At 53.0% G+C, this 15,850-nt stretch overlaps 1 protein-coding gene across 3 annotated transcripts in view; it reads right to left on the reverse strand.

Moving 5' to 3' along the window:
* LOC146801871 (transmembrane 4 L6 family member 4-like) overlaps window positions 1–15,850 on the reverse strand; it is a 232,466-nt gene that overhangs the window by 13,233 nt on the left and 203,383 nt on the right. For all 3 annotated transcript variants that reach the window (XR_014967661.1, XR_014967662.1, XM_085621399.1), the window contains exon 5: window positions 14,916–15,102. Coding sequence is in view for 1 of the 3 variants with exons in the window: in XM_085621399.1 (XP_085477525.1) it covers window positions 14,916–15,102 (187 nt within the window). In the remaining 2 variants the exon portion in view is untranslated. The remainder of the gene's footprint in view (window positions 1–14,915; window positions 15,103–15,850) is intronic.

Genomic DNA, 15,850 nt, shown 5'->3' on the forward strand with positions numbered 1-15,850 from the left:
GGAATTGGGGTCGATAGTTCCCCATTGATCAACACTCTAGCCGTGGGGTCAGTATAAAGCAGTTTTATCCAAGCTACAAAAATTTTGGGGAAACCCATCCGGTATAGAATAGCGAAGAGATAATTCCACTCCACAGAATCGAACGCCTTAGTGGCGTCCAGGAATACTGCCGCGACCGGCAGCTCCGGCGCTATCGTTTGAATCAGTGAGAAGAGCGTCCGCAAGTTACTAGCGGTGGACCTACCCGGGACAAACCCTGCCTGATCAGGGAGGGCAATTTTAGTCATTAACAATGAAAGGCGCGTGGCAAGCACCTTCGCCAGGATCTTAGCATCACAGTTTATGAGGGACAGTGGTCTATAGGAATCACAATCCTCCGCCGCCTTATCAGGTTTCAGCAGGGAGGTGATCACCACCTCTCTCATCGAGCCCGGCAGCACACCTGCCTCCAGTGAGTCCTCATAGACCTCTCGAAGCACCGGAGCCATTATGTCAATATAGCATTTATAAAATTCCGCCGGCAAGCCATCCAGCCCGGGCGCCTTGCCATTTCCCAATGACATGATCGCTTCCCGTATCTCATCCAGCTCAAACGGGGCCCCCAGAAACTCCCTGTGTTCATCACTCAGCCAACACAAAGCGATATCGTCTAAGAAGTCCCCAAACTGAACCTCCCCGGCATCACATGCTGTGTATAACCTCTGGTAATGCTCAGTGAATTGCCGCAATATTCCCCGTGTGTCCTGGTAGAGAGCTCCGTTCTGTGCGCTTATCTCTAATATGTGTGAGACGCCCCTCGTAGGCCTAGTAACGCCCGCCAGTGCTCGCCCCGGTCTCTCCCCCTCACAATATCGTCGGGCCCGCCAGTGTTTCCCTCTGAAATTGGCTTCTCTATCCGCCTCTTTCTCATATTGCGTCAGCTTGTCCCTAAACGCCTTATGGGGTGGGCCCATCGGCCCTCGGGCCATGGCAGATTCCAATTCCGTAAGTTCGGCCTCCAGCTTGGCAAGAGTGCGACGTATCGACTGCAAAACTCCAAAACTCTTGGAGATGTAAAACCCGCGGATCGTGACCTTAAACGCCTCCCAGATAGTCTCAACACTGGCCACCGACCCCTTATTTCGTGGAAAAAATTCAGCTATCTCCTCCCCCAGTTCCGTCTGAAACAGTGGGTCCAATAACGCCGTGGGTTGCATACGCCACCGCGGCGGCGCTCCACCGTAGCCCGGGACAGCCACCTGCACCAACACCGGACAATGGTCCGAGTAGGACCGCGGTAAATGCGCCACCCTGCCCAAATCGACCGCCAGTCCACGGGACAACAAGCAGTAGTCGAGTCTAGCCCAAGTGTTAGCGTACACCGTGAAGTGCGTTCCCTCACGGACTCCAGCATGTGCGAACCTCCAACTATCTATGAGATCACCCTCCGCCATTATACCCATCACCGCATCTCTCGCATGTCTGTTGTATTGGGGACTACCATCCGATCTATCCAGCCCAGGCGACAGTGTGACGTTGAAGTCCCCACCCCAAATAACATGCATGGATCCAATATTCAGTATTTCGCCCCACAATTTGGTGTAAAACACAGGCGAGTCCACATTAGGCCCATAACAATTGACAATCGTAATCGTATCAGTTCCCAGTCTGCCCCACAACAATACGAATCTCCCCTCCTCATCCACTCGCTCACCCAGCCGTACAAACGGCACCGTTTTGCTAATCAGAATCACCGTACCCCTAGCATATGCAGAGTATGAGGAGAAACAACGCACTGCCGCCCACCTATTGGCAAAGGTGTAAGTAGCTCTGGGGGCAAGATGAGTTTCCTGCAACAGGGCGATCTGCACTTGATGTTGGTCCAAATAGGCCACCACCTTACGACATTTTCTCGCATCATTCAGTCCACGAACATTCCAAGACATAACCGTTAGTCTAGAGCTATGACTGTGTTCTGTCATCTCCAGTCAGCCAAGCATGATCCAGCCCGCCACCTCATTCCACCCACATCACACGCCCAAGGGAACTCGCCATACCACTCAGCACCCCATCCACATCGCGCCAATGAGGCCACAGGGACCCCCTCAGCGTTCGCACTGCACAGTCCCAGCGTTTTCGCCTTCCACAACCGACCGACATCATACCAATGAGTTGCATTGCTCGTAGTTCGCCATTGCCAATCAAACAAACATACATTCCTCCCCAGGTACCCCCCTCCCTCCCACTGTAGCAACCCCCAACCTGCCAGCAGTATTCCCTCCCCATCCCTCCCATACATCCCCCAACAACTAGGGCTAACACACCCCTCAACTTCAAAAACATGAGCTAGGGTACTTCCCATCGGGTAACGTATCTAGGCAGCACCACTATGACCCCTCGCATGACAGCCCGCCCAATCCACAGCACCTGTAGACCAGCCCGGCAGCCAGGAGGGGGTGTCCGGCGCTATAATCGGAGACACCCAGTGGAATACCGTCGACCCCCAATGATGTCCCTTGACCTGCCACAGAAATACAGTTCCGCATCGCCTGCTACGAGGGACCCCCCATCCCAGAGCCCCCGGAAACAGCCGCCAGCACCCTATCCCCCCCTCCGCCCCCTCCCCCACCCGGAGATCCTTTCAAAGCCCATCAACATTAAGTTCGTAAAACAGCTCTGGAGCAGCGCCCCACGCTTACCAATGGGTCAATACGTATACACAGTACCGGCCACTCACTGTTCCTCCTCAGCCAGTCCCTCCTGACAAGGGGCTAGGTCCTCCTCCGCCCCTGCGTTCAGCCTCCGAGGCCGTTTGATCTGCTTGAGAAAATCCTCCACCTGCTGCGGGTTGGTAAAGAATTTCTGTCTCCCTTGGTGCGTGACCCGCAGCCGTGCGGGGTAGAGCAAAGCATAGTCTATTTGCTGGATGCGCAGTTTATTTTTGACTGCAAGGAATTTCCTCCGTTCCTCCTGGACCAGCGGGGTGAAGTCCGGGTACAGCGTGAAGGAGTTGCCCTCATAGGACAAGGTTCGCACATTTCGCGCTGCCTTTAAGGCCGCGTCCCGGTCCCGGTAATTCAGCAGCCGGGCTATAATTGGCCGAGGCGTCGCCCCTGGCTTCGGTCTGGGGCCCAGGGCCCGATGCGCCCGCTCCACTATGAAGTGCGTGGAGAATATCTCTGATCCCATCGCCGCCACCAACATCTTCTCAACGTACTCCTCCATTCTACCCATGCTGGTCGTTTCCGGGATACCTACTATGCGTACGTTGTTTCGCCTACTCCTCGCTTCCAAATCCTCATTTTTAGCCGCGATGACGCGTAGGAGGTTATCCATTCTGGAGAGCTGAGTCGTGTGTTGGGTGACCACATCCTCCGAGTCCGATATGCGTTGTTCCGCCTCCTTCAAGCGACCCTCATGCACATCCACCTTACGCACCACCGCATCCATGCGCGACGAGAGTCGGTCCACCTTATCCGCGATGGTCGCGAAACCTTGGCGCACCTCGGATAGTACTGCTTGCAGATTCAGCGCCGCCTCCGCCGCCCCCCCCGATGTTTCCGCCGTCGCGTCCGGGGTATGCGACTTCTCCTCCGTCGCTATCACTTTTTTCACCCCCGCAAACGAGAGTTTGGGCTGTCTGGCATCCGTTTTGCCCATCGTGGGCACGGGGGTAGGGGTCTTCCACACCACCAGCTCAGGCCTCTCCGTCCCGCGATCCGGCCTCGGGCAAGTCGTGCCCGCCGCTGCACCAGGGTTCCTTGCGCGTTGCAGGCCACGTGTGTACCAGCTTCACAACCACACAGCTAGAGGGGAGCCAGCCGTACTCCTCAGGCCAGGGGGGCAGCCTGCCCACAGCAGTGACACCTATCACCACGCTGCCGTCCCTCCGCCAGGCCTAGTGCCTCTTTTACGAGTGTGTCCGCCGCAGCTAATACACTGCGCATCAATGCCCTCTCGGCAGCCAGGAAGAGGAGGGGGGGGGGGGGGGGGTCAATGTCTCCGCTTCCGAAAAATACGCCGGCCCCAGAAGGCCTTCCACCGACACCAGCAGCCCGAGGCCCGATGCTAGCACTCCATGCCCGGGGGCCAGGGGGGGGGGGGCGGCGAGTCGCTTCCGAGAATATTCCGGCCGCAGAGGCCCTTCTACCGCCACCAGCAGCCCGAGGCCTGACGCGGGCACTCTATCCTCGGGGGCCAGGGGGGGGGGCGAGGAGTCGCCTCCTGTCGCTTTCGCCAGGCTCCCTGGACGTCCGGTGCGCTCCTGCAGTCCCCCCGGGCCTCCACAGGGTCGGGAGCTCCGCCGAGTCGTCTCCGGCGTTCGCGGCCTTCTGCCCCGTCTCCAGCCGCGGCCTCACCTAGCAGCCGGATCCGAGGTTCGCGCCCCGCAGCCTCCGGCGTTACAGCCGCCGCAACTTGCAGTGTCTCGCGCTGCGACGTCCCAGCCGCTAGGAGCTTCCACTCCCGTCCGCACACTCTCGGCAGGTTCCTGGACCCCTGAGGGCACCGACGGCACCCAGGTGTGCCCACTTGCAGGATAATTGACCGGAGTAACGGCGCCGGACAGCGGGAGCCTTACAAGAAGGCGTCCATTCGCTAGCGCGCCACCTAGCGTCCCCTGGTACATTGATGGCCTTAACGCCACAGAGCGTGTGAGGCGGGGAAGAGCCATAGGCAATCGTTAAAACCCCCCAAGGAACCTCCCTCTGACTGTATAATCTGGAAGCCATACGCCAGGCTGCTCCCCTCACAAGGGGGATAAAGCCCCAGTTGCAGTGTCCCTATTAAAGCGGGTTAATGACATGTTCTTACTACAATGGATTCATACCAAAGTATACTTAATGATATGCGCGTACAATGAGGAATTCATGCTAGGATATTCCTAATGTCATGCTCGTCCTAATAGGGATTCATGCCAGGTTATATTGAATGAAATGTTCGTGCTATGATGAATTTATGCAAAGTAATTTCCAATGAAATGTTCGTGCTATGATGAATTTATGCAAAGTAATTTCCAATGACATGTTCAAACTATGATGAATTCATGCCAAGTCAGACTTAATCTTGATCTGTAAGGGCCAGTTGTGACTTAAGAGTTAGAGGAACGTTCCAAGGAAAACGAAATGGAATGTTTCATGTTGTAAGGCCAAAGTGAACATCCGATTTTAATGAGATAAAGTCTTGTAGTAATCTTCAAAGTTTGATCGGTGTAGTGTCCTTTCTTTTGGGTGGCGCTGCGCAGGATTGCGAGCTGGGTAGGATGCAAGCATGAGAGGCCAAGTGGAGATGTAAGTCTGTTGACCTGAGCCAAGCTACCCCCAGGACATAGGTCCAACAAATTGGTGCTCAGCGGTGGGATCCTTATTCAGTGCTTGCATCCGCTTGGTAGCAGTTTTGCGCGCGTCACCACCTACACTTGATTGTTTTAACTGGAGTTTTCTCCAGATTGTTCCTGATTGGAGGTTTTCAAAATTGTCCTGTGTTATACTTCCTTTCTAGGGAAAGTCTTCCAGGGTGAAGTTCTTTTTGACTGTGTTGGGGTCCCCTCTGGTAGGATGGAGTTCGAGTTGGGTAGGCTGGAGGAATATACGGTGACCCAATTGAAGGAATTCTGCCAGGAGCGGGAGGTATTCTTTAAGCAGGGGGCGAAGAAAATAGAGCTCCAAGCAAGCTTAAGAGCCTGGGTTATGGCCCACCCTAGCGGGAAACGGGAGAAGGAACCAGGACTAGACCTCCTGGAAGAACCGGAAGTCCTTTTTCCCCCTGGGAGCGGCAACATGGACGTCGGGTCTAGGGCCCCATCAAGAGTGGGTAGTAGCGCCTCAGGGGGGAGCCTGTCCTCTGCCGATCTAGTTGACCGGAGGGAGGAGAGGCAGTTTAGAATGGATCTGGCCCGGTTGGAAAAGGAGAGGGAGGAGAGGAGGTTCCTCCATGAGCTCCATTTAAAGGAGTTAGAGCTCAAAGCCCTTCAACTTGGAACCCCCAGCAGTCCTAATGGTGGCAGCATACCAAGAGAAATCCCGAGAGAGTCCAGGCCCTACCTGCCCAAAGATGTAGTTGCCAGCTATGGTGTCGGGGATGACATTGTAAAATGGCTGGCTGCCTATGAGGTCTCTCTAAGAGCCCATGGGGTCCCCGAAGCTCAGTGGGGGGGTGGCCTATATAGGTATATGCCTCCGGTGGGGAGGGATGCCTTGTTAGCATTAGAACAGTCAGACCAGACCAAGTACCCCATCATGAAGGTAGCCCTAGTGAGGAAATTTGGGCTGACCCCTGAAAAATTCAGGCAGAGGTTTCGGGGCAGTCAAAAGTTGGCCACCCAGAATTGGGTGGACTTCTTGGACTATGCCAAGAAGGCCTTACAGGGCTGGGTGCAGGGCAGTGAGGTCAAGGACTATGAGGGACTGTATAATTTAATTTTCAAGGAGCACCTCCTCGAGAAAAGTTTTCCGGAGCTGCGTCAGCACCTGGTAGAGAGCAAGCTAACTAATCCCAGGAAGCTTGCAGAGGTGGCGGATATCTGGGCGAGTACCCGGGTATCCTCAAAAGGGACTGGAGGGAATTTCCAAGGGGCTGGACAGGGCACCCCCCAGAAGAAAGAGGGGGGAGACAAAAAGAGGGAGTTCCCTAAAGGCCCCCAAAAGAGTTCACAAGGGAGGGGAGTAGGATTCCCTCCTAAGGTTGGCCCCCACAAACCCCCTTATCCTGACCGTGGTCAGCAGCCTAGGGTTGTCCGATGTTATGAGTGTGGTGAGGTTGGGCATTATAAGGGGGATGCCAAGTGTCCCAAGAGACCACACCCTCCCATTGGAGGAAAAACCCCTGGGGTGGCGAGTGTAGTGCTCGGGGAGGAGTTGCCCCTAGATAAGGGAGGTGAGTGGGCAGGGCTAACCTTAGTGTCCTTAGGGGATTGTGAGATGGTTCCTAAGACCCAGGTGCCCTCGAATACTACTAAGTACAGGCAATGGGTCACCATCAATGCCCAGAGGGTGGAGGCTCTGAGGGACACAGGAGCCAGCATGACTATGGTAAGGAGTCAGCTGGTGTCCCCAGAGCAGGTGGTTCCCAATGTAGTCCACCCGGTTGTGATGGCTGACAACCGAGAGGGTCACTATCCGGTGGCCCAGATTCCCTTTGAGTGGGGAGGGGTTGCGGGTCCTCTACGAGTTGCGATAAGCCCTGCCATGCCGGTCGACTGCCTGTTGGGAAACGACCTTGAACACTCGGCGTGGAAGGAGGTTGAGTTCAGGGCCCACATGGAAATGTTGGGGACCCCTGAGTGGACGTGTGCCAACACTCGGTCCGTGACTGCCCGAAGAGGGGATTCACAGAGGTTGGAGCCTGGGACAAAGGCCCAACCAGCTGCCGGGAAGGGTAAACGGGGACGGGGGAAGCCTGCCCTGGCCTCTGACCCTCCAAAGGTGGATGGGGCCACTGAAGGGGTCCCGGAGTCTATGGAGGGGGATGTAACTTCCCTGGAGGGCTTACCGACCCCTGCAGATTGGCAGGTGGAGGGAGGACCTACTAGGGAAGAGTTTTGTCGGGCCCAGAAGGAGTGCCCTACCCTTGAGAGTTTACGGCGGCAGGCCGAAGCCCAGGCAGCGGGTAACGATTCGGGGAACTTCCACATATATTGGGAAGATGGACTCCTGTATAGCGAACCCAAGGCTCCGGTGCATGGTTCATCCCGGGCCTTGGTAGTTCCCCAGCGTTACTGAGCCTTCCTATTGGGACTGGCTCACGAAATACCCTTGGCAGGACACTTGGGACAAGACAAGACCTTTGCTCGACTTGTCCCTCATTTCTACTGGCCTCAGATGAGGATTACGTCCGATACTTTTTGTAGGACGTGTGTAACCTGCCAAGCTAGTGGGAAGACAGGGGTGAAGCTGAAGGCTCCCCTGGAACCACTGCCTGTCGTTGGTACCCCCTTTGAAAGGGTGGGCATCGACATTGTCGGGCCATTGGATCCACCAACGTCTGCCGGTCACAGGTTTATCCTGGTTCTGGTGGATCATGCCACACGGTACCCAGAGGCTATCCCTCTGAGGACCATTACTGCACCTGCAGTGGCACGTGCCCTTATGGGAATTTTTACCCGGATGGGATTCTCCAAGGAAGTGGTGTCGGACAGAGGTACCAACTTCATGTCGGCCTATATGCGGGCTATGTGGAAAGAGTGTGGAGTCACTTACCAGTTCTCCACTCCTTATCACCCCCAGACCAATGGTCTGGTGGAGAGGTTTAACAAAACCTTAAAGGGCATGATCCGGAGTCTGCCCGAGAGCCTGCGGAGGAAATGGGACGTCCTCCTTCCTTGTTTGCTGTTCTCTTACAGGGAGGTACCACAGAAGGGAGTGGGCTTCAGCCCCTTCGAGCTGTTGTACGGGCACCCTGTGCGTGGACCCCTCAGCCTGGTGAAGGATGGATGGGAAAAGACTCCCAGAAAACTTCCCCCGGATGTGGTGAGCTACATGCTGGCCTTTCGTAGCCAAATGGCTAGGTTGTGGAAGCAAGCTTCTGAAAACCTAGAAGCCAGCCAAATGGTCATGAAGGAATGGTATGACCGAAACGCTCACCCGGTGGAGCTGGAGCCTGGCCAGAAGGTGTGGGTGATGGAGCCTGGAGAGCTTAGCGCCCTCCAGGATCGCTGGTCGGGCCCCTTTGAGGTGGTTGAGAAGAAGGGCAAGGTTACCTACGTGGTAGATCTTAAGACCCCCAGGCAGCCCCATCGGGTGCTCCATGTCAACCGCCTCAAGCCTCACCAAGTTAGACCCGAGGTCACGTTAATGATGGTAACTGATGGGTCAGAGGAAGAGGAAAGTGAACCTCTTCCCGATCTGTTTGCATCCCAAGAGAAGGATGGGTCGGTGGAGGGAGTGATCCTTTCACCGTCCCTAACTCCTGCACAACGGAAGGACTGTCGCCAGGTACTGGAGCAGTTTGCGACCTTGTTCTCACTTATCCCGGGGAGGACTCATCTGTGTACCCATGATGTGGACACAGGGGACAGCCCACCTGTGAAGTCCAAGTCCTACCGACTGTCGGATAAAGTGAAGGCTAGCATCTATGGAGAAGTTACCAAGATGCTAGAGCTAGGAGTGATTGAGCCTTCAAGTAGTCCCTGGTCCAGTCCGGTGGTACTGGTACCCAAAGCTGCCCCACCGGGCACTACCCCAGAACTCCGGTTCTGTGTGGATTACAGGGGATTGAATTCGGTGACAAAGACAGATGCTCATCCTATCCCGAGGGCGGATGAGCTCATTGACCGGTTGGGAGCTGCCCAATATCTCAGTACCTTTGACCTTACATCCGGGTACTGGCAGATTTCCCTGACGGATGGAGCCAAGGAAAAGTCAGCCTTCTCCACACCCGAGGGTCACTACCAGTTCTGTGTGATGCCCTTTGGGCTCAAGAACGCCCCTGCAACGTTCCAGCGATTGGTGAACCAGGTCCTCTCTGGAATGGAAGTCTTTTCAGTTGCGTACCTGGATGACATCGCTGTCTTCAGCCGCAGCTGTGAGGACCATTTGTGTCACCTTCAGGCTGTTCTTCAGACTTTGCAGCAGGCAGGTCTGACGATCAAAGCCAGTAAGTGCCAGATCGGGCAGGGGTCGGTAGTGTATCTCGGTCACTTGGTGGGTCGGGGCAAGGTGCAACCCCTCCAGGCCAAGATCGAAACCATCATGGCCTGGGAACCCCCCAAGACTCAGACAGAGGTCCGGGCCTTCTTGGGCCTCTCTGGCTACTACCGACGCTTTGTCAAGGGATACGGTACGATCGTAGCCCCCTTGACTGAGCTCACTTCCAAAAAGCACCCTCGACGGGTAATCTGGACCGAGGGATGTCAACAAGCCTTTGACACCTTGAAAAAGGCCATGTGTGCGGCACCTGTTCTCAGGGCCCCTGACTTTGCCAAGGAGTTCATTGTCCAGACAGACGCGTCGGAGCACGGTATCGGGGCAGTGCTGTCGCAACTCAATGACGAGGGTCTAGACCAACCGGTGGTTTTCCTGTCTAGGAGACTACTCCCCCGGGAACAGAGGTGGAGTGCAATTGAGAGGGAGGCTTTTGCGGTGGTGTGGGCTCTGAAGAAGCTGCGGCCATACCTGTTTGGCTCGCACTTCCTGGTTCAGACCGACCACCGGCCCCTCAGGTGGCTGATGCAAATGAGGGGCGAGAATCCCAAGCTATTGAGGTGGTCCATCTCCCTACAGGGAATGGACTTTAGGGTGGAACATCGCCCAGGAGTGGACCACGCCAATGCTGACGGTCTCTCCAGGTATTTCCGCCTTAGTGAAGAGGACTCCCAAGGGGTTGGGTAGCTCTCCCCACTTTCAGCTGGGGGGGACGCGTGTTAGACCTGTCAGCCTTTGGCAGTTCCCTCCTCACATTATTATTTTTTTTCTTGTCCCTTCCCCTTCTCATTTTTCTGTCTACCAAACTTTTAGGGTGCTGATGTAGAGGTTCTGGGCGCTTCACCCCCACTACCTGAGGGGGAGGCGCAAGGTGCTCCGCTGAGGAAAACTAGAGAAAGGAGGTGAGCTTCACAAAATGGTGGCACCAAATGTCACCTCAGCACCTGGACCTTGACTGCCATGGGAGGTTCCGGAACCTTCTGGACCCCTCTGGCAAGTCAGGCCCAAGGTGATAAATAGAGGTGACAGGTGGGCGGCCATTTTAGAGCAGAGCAGGGAAGCCAGTTAGCCAGGAGTAAGGCACCTGAGTGGGGAGGTGGCTGCGCTAGTCAGGGAGTGACAGGTCTCTAGGCCTGCGGTGTTTTCCCTTGCCAGTGATAACCCCCCCAACCTGTTGACCGGTCCCTGGGTGCTGCCAGCGGTTTCAGTTATCCCAGTATCTGTGGAGGACTTGAAGAGGAGTGAAGCCCTGATCCCTTCGTTCTGAGAAAGGGCCATTGCAGGGGGCTAGTGTCTGACAGCTCCGCTGTCGCCTGGGATTGTCTCCGTTAACGATGCTGGGAATGGTGTGTGTGCCCTTGGCCTGAGGGTCCTAACAGTTCCAGCCCTGGTGCATGAGAGGAACGGCCCCGTGTCACTGCCATCTCCCCTCCTTCCCGAGTGCTGCCCTCTATCTTTGGTTGCCTCCCCGTCTGCCGGGTTCCTGTCAGCGGGATATCGGGAAGACTGGAAATTGCCCCAAACTCACCGCCGCTGCCCGAAGGAGCTGCAACTGTCTGGGAGAGCTGGCCGTCACGGTCGCGACCCTCGCGTCAGCTGAGGAGAATTCCCTCCGTGGAGGCACCGGCAGCCGTAGCAGAGTCGAGGAAATTCCTTCCTATCACGTGACGGGTCGCCGGCCGTGTCATAGGCCTCGCCCCCGCCCTCGTCCTGCCTCCTTCACCCTTGTCCAGCCTCCTCCACCCCTCGTCCTGCCTCCTTCGCCCTTGTCCAGCCTCCTCCACCCCTCGTCATCACTCCCCGCGAGCTGTGCCGCTCTAGCGGGAGTGAAGCGGTTTCAGGACTTTCCGGGCATCGGCGAGACCAGCGCAAGGGCCCCGGAGGGCCGAAGAGCACAGGTAAAATCCCTGGGGAGGGGGGCGGAGAATTCATCCGCGCGGGAGGGCTGCCGAGAAGTCTCCAGTCTCTCCGGAGGCAGCCCCGCATCCGCCCCTCCCCGGGAAAGACTGAGACTGGGCAGCGAGTGCCCATGTTGACACTGGGAGTTGTGGTACATTGATGGTCTTAACGCCACCGAGCGTGTGAGGCGGGGAAGAGCCATAGGCAATCGTTAAAACCCCCCAAGGAACCTCCCTCTGACTGTATAATCTGGAAGCCATACGCCAGGCTGCTCCCCTCACAAGGGGGATAAAGCCCCAGTTGCAGTGTCCCTATTAAAGCGGGTTAATGACATGTTCTTACTACAATGGATTCATACCAAAGTATACTTAATGATATGCGCGTACAATGAGGAATTCATGCTAGGATATTCCTAATTTCATGCTCGTCCTAAGAGGGATTCATGCCAGGTTATATTGAATGAAATGTTCGTGCTATGATGAATTTATGCAAAGTAATTTGTTCAATGTTCAAACTATGATGAATTCATGCCAAGTCAGACTTAATGTTGATCTGTAAGGGCCAGTTGTGACTTAAGAGTTAGAGGAACGTTCCAAGGAAAACGAAATGGAATGTTTCATGTTGTAAGGCCAAAGTGAACATCCGATTTTAATGAGATAAAGTCTTGGAGTAATCTTCAAAGTTTGATCGGTGTAGTGTCCTTTCTTTTGGGTGGCGCTGCGCAGGATTGCGAGCTGGGTAGGATGCAAGCATGAGAGGCCAAGTGGAGATGTAAGTCTGTTGACCTGAGCCAAGCTACCCCCAGGACATAGGTCCAACAGTGTGTCACTCTAAAGGTTATTGGGGGCTAAAACTCTGGTATTGAAAGTGTTATTTCCAAAGGGTTTGAGTCAGTGTTACTGTGGAAGGTGTCAGAGGATGTATTAGCATCAGAGGAATAGTGGGGGGTAATACTGTAAAAAGGATGGTAGTTGTTTCTGTGAGGATATGTTACTTTACATGTGTTTATATCAGAGATTCTGTGGTGACGTAACTCTGCTCCTGATTGGGGTGCTTTTTGGAGATGTAGAAAGTATTTCTATGGGGAGGTGTCACTGTGAAGGGAGTTGGGTAAGTATCACCTTGTGATGTCTTTATATTAGAAACATTGGGGCGTTGTGCCAGGCATTAGAGGTATTACCGTGAGATGTATTTAGAGATGAAGAGGTGCTGTGCATTAAATGTTTCCCCATGCTGTAGGAAAACAAAACAGGTATTGTTACTAGGGTAGAAATATTTCCTGCACTGGCTCTGGTGGGACACTAGTGCTAAAGGCACTATGAAACTCTCTAGCACCACAGCACTGTAAGCAAAGGTAATGTGTGGGAGGAGAGGGCAGGGATGAAACACCTTCAGTTATGGTAGGCGGGAAGTTCAGCTCACCAGATTATATTCAGTTTTATTTTAAGAAGAAAGCCTTTACTACATCTCTAGGTCTACAAATGAGTACTTTTTTAATCAGAATGCATTTTAAGTTTATATGGTAGATATCTTGCAGCTTGTTTAGCATCTGATCTTCTGGTTTACTATATTACTGTTTCCTGGTACACTCAGGACAGTCTTAACAGCATTATAGGCCTCCGGGCAAAGCAGTGCAGTGGGCCCTGCCTACACACACACTCACAGGTATAACAAGCATTTGCAATGCAATAGGTCTTGCATTTGGGAGATTTTGAGCTACTGACATTGTAAATGACAAACCTTTTATCTATGTGTTGGTTTTAAAAACAGATAAATATACCGCATTGTCATTTACAATGCCAATAGCTTAAACTTTTGCAAATGTGAGACCTATTGCATTGCAAATTATTTTCCCCGTCCTGTTTACTTTAAAAATGGTGTAGCTGATAGGCAGCGCTTGAACCAGCTCTGGTTTAGACGCTATAACCGCCCAACTCTCTGTAATGGAGACTATGTCTAGATTCTGTGACTCAGCGAACTCCACAAACTCAAGTTTGTGCTTTATTAGTGAGCGTGTGTTAATCAGCGTGCAGCTGAAGGAGAGAGGGGGCCTTAGCTTTAATATGGCACACTGGCGCTTTTCTTTTCTTGTGTACTCTGCACGCAAACATTGTTTTTAATTGAAATTGACAACAACGGCGCCTGTGTTCTCAATTCCAATTAAAAAAAACACTGTTTGCGTGACAAGCACACAACAAAAGAGATGCACTTCAATTAAAGCGCGGCAGCAGGAGGCTGTGGGCGGCTGCCGCCACTGTGTCAATTTCAATTAAAAAAAACACTGTTTGCATGCCGAGTACACAACCAAAGAAATGCACTGCAATTAAAGCACGGCAGGAGGAGGCTGTGGGCATGGTGTAACCGATAGACAGTGCTTGAACCAGCTCTGGTTTGGATGCTATACTCACCCAACTCTCTGTAATGAAGACTATGTCTAGATTCTGTGACTCAGCGACCGCCGCAAACTCAAGTTTGTGCTTTATTAGTGAGCGTGTGTTCATCAGCATGCAGCTGAAGGAGAGAGGGGGTCTTAGCTTTAATATGGCGAACTCGCACATTTCTTTTGTGTGTGCTCGGCATGCAAACATTGTTTTTAATTGAAATTGACAACAACGGCGCCGGTGTTGTCAATTTCAATAGAAAACATAACACTGTTTGCGTGACGAATACACAACCAAAGAGATGCACTTCAATTAAAGCGAGGCAGGAGGAGGCTGTGGGTGGCGGCCGCCACTGTGTCAATTTCAATTTTTAAAAAACACTGTTTGGGTGCAGAGTACACAACAAAAGAAATGCACTGCAATTAAAGAGCGGCGGGAGGAGACTGTGGGCGGTGGCCGCCACTGTGTTAATTTCAATTAAATCTAGCCGCTCTGGCAGCAGGACGTGATGTCTTGCCGCAGCACCATGTCTCACACTTATAGTGAAAGCGCGATGCCGAATGAAAAAAAATGTAGTGCTTACCGACTAGTTAAAGGAGACAGTGTAACGCCGCAAGTAAAAGATCTTGTCCAGATGGGCGGGGCCAAAAGGAGACAGGGTGGTAACAAGGAGGGACTAAGAAGCCTCATTTACAATCGAAACCCAGCGTTTAGCATGGACGATGACGCAAGCCAATGAAAACAAGGGGCGGGGCTTCAACTCCACTTGTAAAACTCACCCTACTACAATATGCCTTGCAGAGCGAGTAGCGCATGTGCACTACAATGCTAGGCGAGACCTAAAAATGTTTAACGGAAAATTAGTGTTAAATTCTGGTCTGCACGGGGCTCCTATGCTCGTGGGGCCCCCAGGCAACTGCCAAGCGTGGCCATGCGTTAAGGTGTCACTGGGTACACAGGCATGTAAGGGAGAAATTGGCAAGAGACAATTTTCTTCGCGCTGTTCTGATAAACTGACCCTTCTTTTTCTCATGCACGTGCCACACAGGCATCCCAGGAGTCCGTTGATCATCTGTACGAGGCACAGAACAGCTTCAATGGTGCCAATGCCCAGGAGAATCGAGAATAAGACGATGTTCCAAAGGACGACGTTTACAGGGGCTACGCATTTGCTCCACAAGGTCTGGTTGAACAGATAGGTGTCTCTGAAAACAAAAAACACAAATATTCATTTTTGTAGTGAGGTGCACTGCAGGATCAGAGGCCAACAGCAAGGCACTATTCTTTCGTGTTAAGGTGTCTACTACAGTAAAGGAAACAATTTAACAAGAGCCTCTTACATCCCATCTTTCCCTCAACCAGTGGTGATCTCAATTATTTTAAAAAAGGCGGATAATACCTGACTAAAATGCACTGCGTCGAAGGAGTATCTATCTACAGGCCATGCACCTCAAAAATAAATTGCTCACATCCTTAATGTTTGTAAGGTAAGATAGGGCAAAAAAAACTTTCAATTTACCAGAACCTGTATTCTGTCTGGATTTCTCCTCCCTGCTGTAATGTCGTTGGGCCCTAGGCCCACATACTGAAATAAAGGACGACACGGACACTAGTGGTATGGTGTATGACGTATATTTTCATGGGGTATACACATGGTACATTCTGACAACTTATGTGTGGTTGTGCCTCTACGCTTTACAGAATACCTTTCTTTTGGGAGATACTTCTCTGCATAGGAATGTAGCATTTGGAAAGGATTATTTCTCTACACTGTAAGCAGTGAATATTTTTGCTCCAAGACTGACCTATGTATGAATTCTTCCCACGACCGAGCGACCTGACATGGCACTTGCTTGTCCTTGTTTAATGAGCAGCCACAGAGCTGTGCTAGAAGAGTCCAGTAGCAACTCTTTGTTGTGCTGCCCTATGCCAATTTGAAAGGACAAGATTGCA

The sequence above is a fragment of the Triturus cristatus genome, chromosome 8 (genome assembly GCF_964204655.1).
Source record: "Triturus cristatus chromosome 8, aTriCri1.1, whole genome shotgun sequence".
Taxonomy (NCBI): domain Eukaryota; kingdom Metazoa; phylum Chordata; class Amphibia; order Caudata; family Salamandridae; genus Triturus; species Triturus cristatus.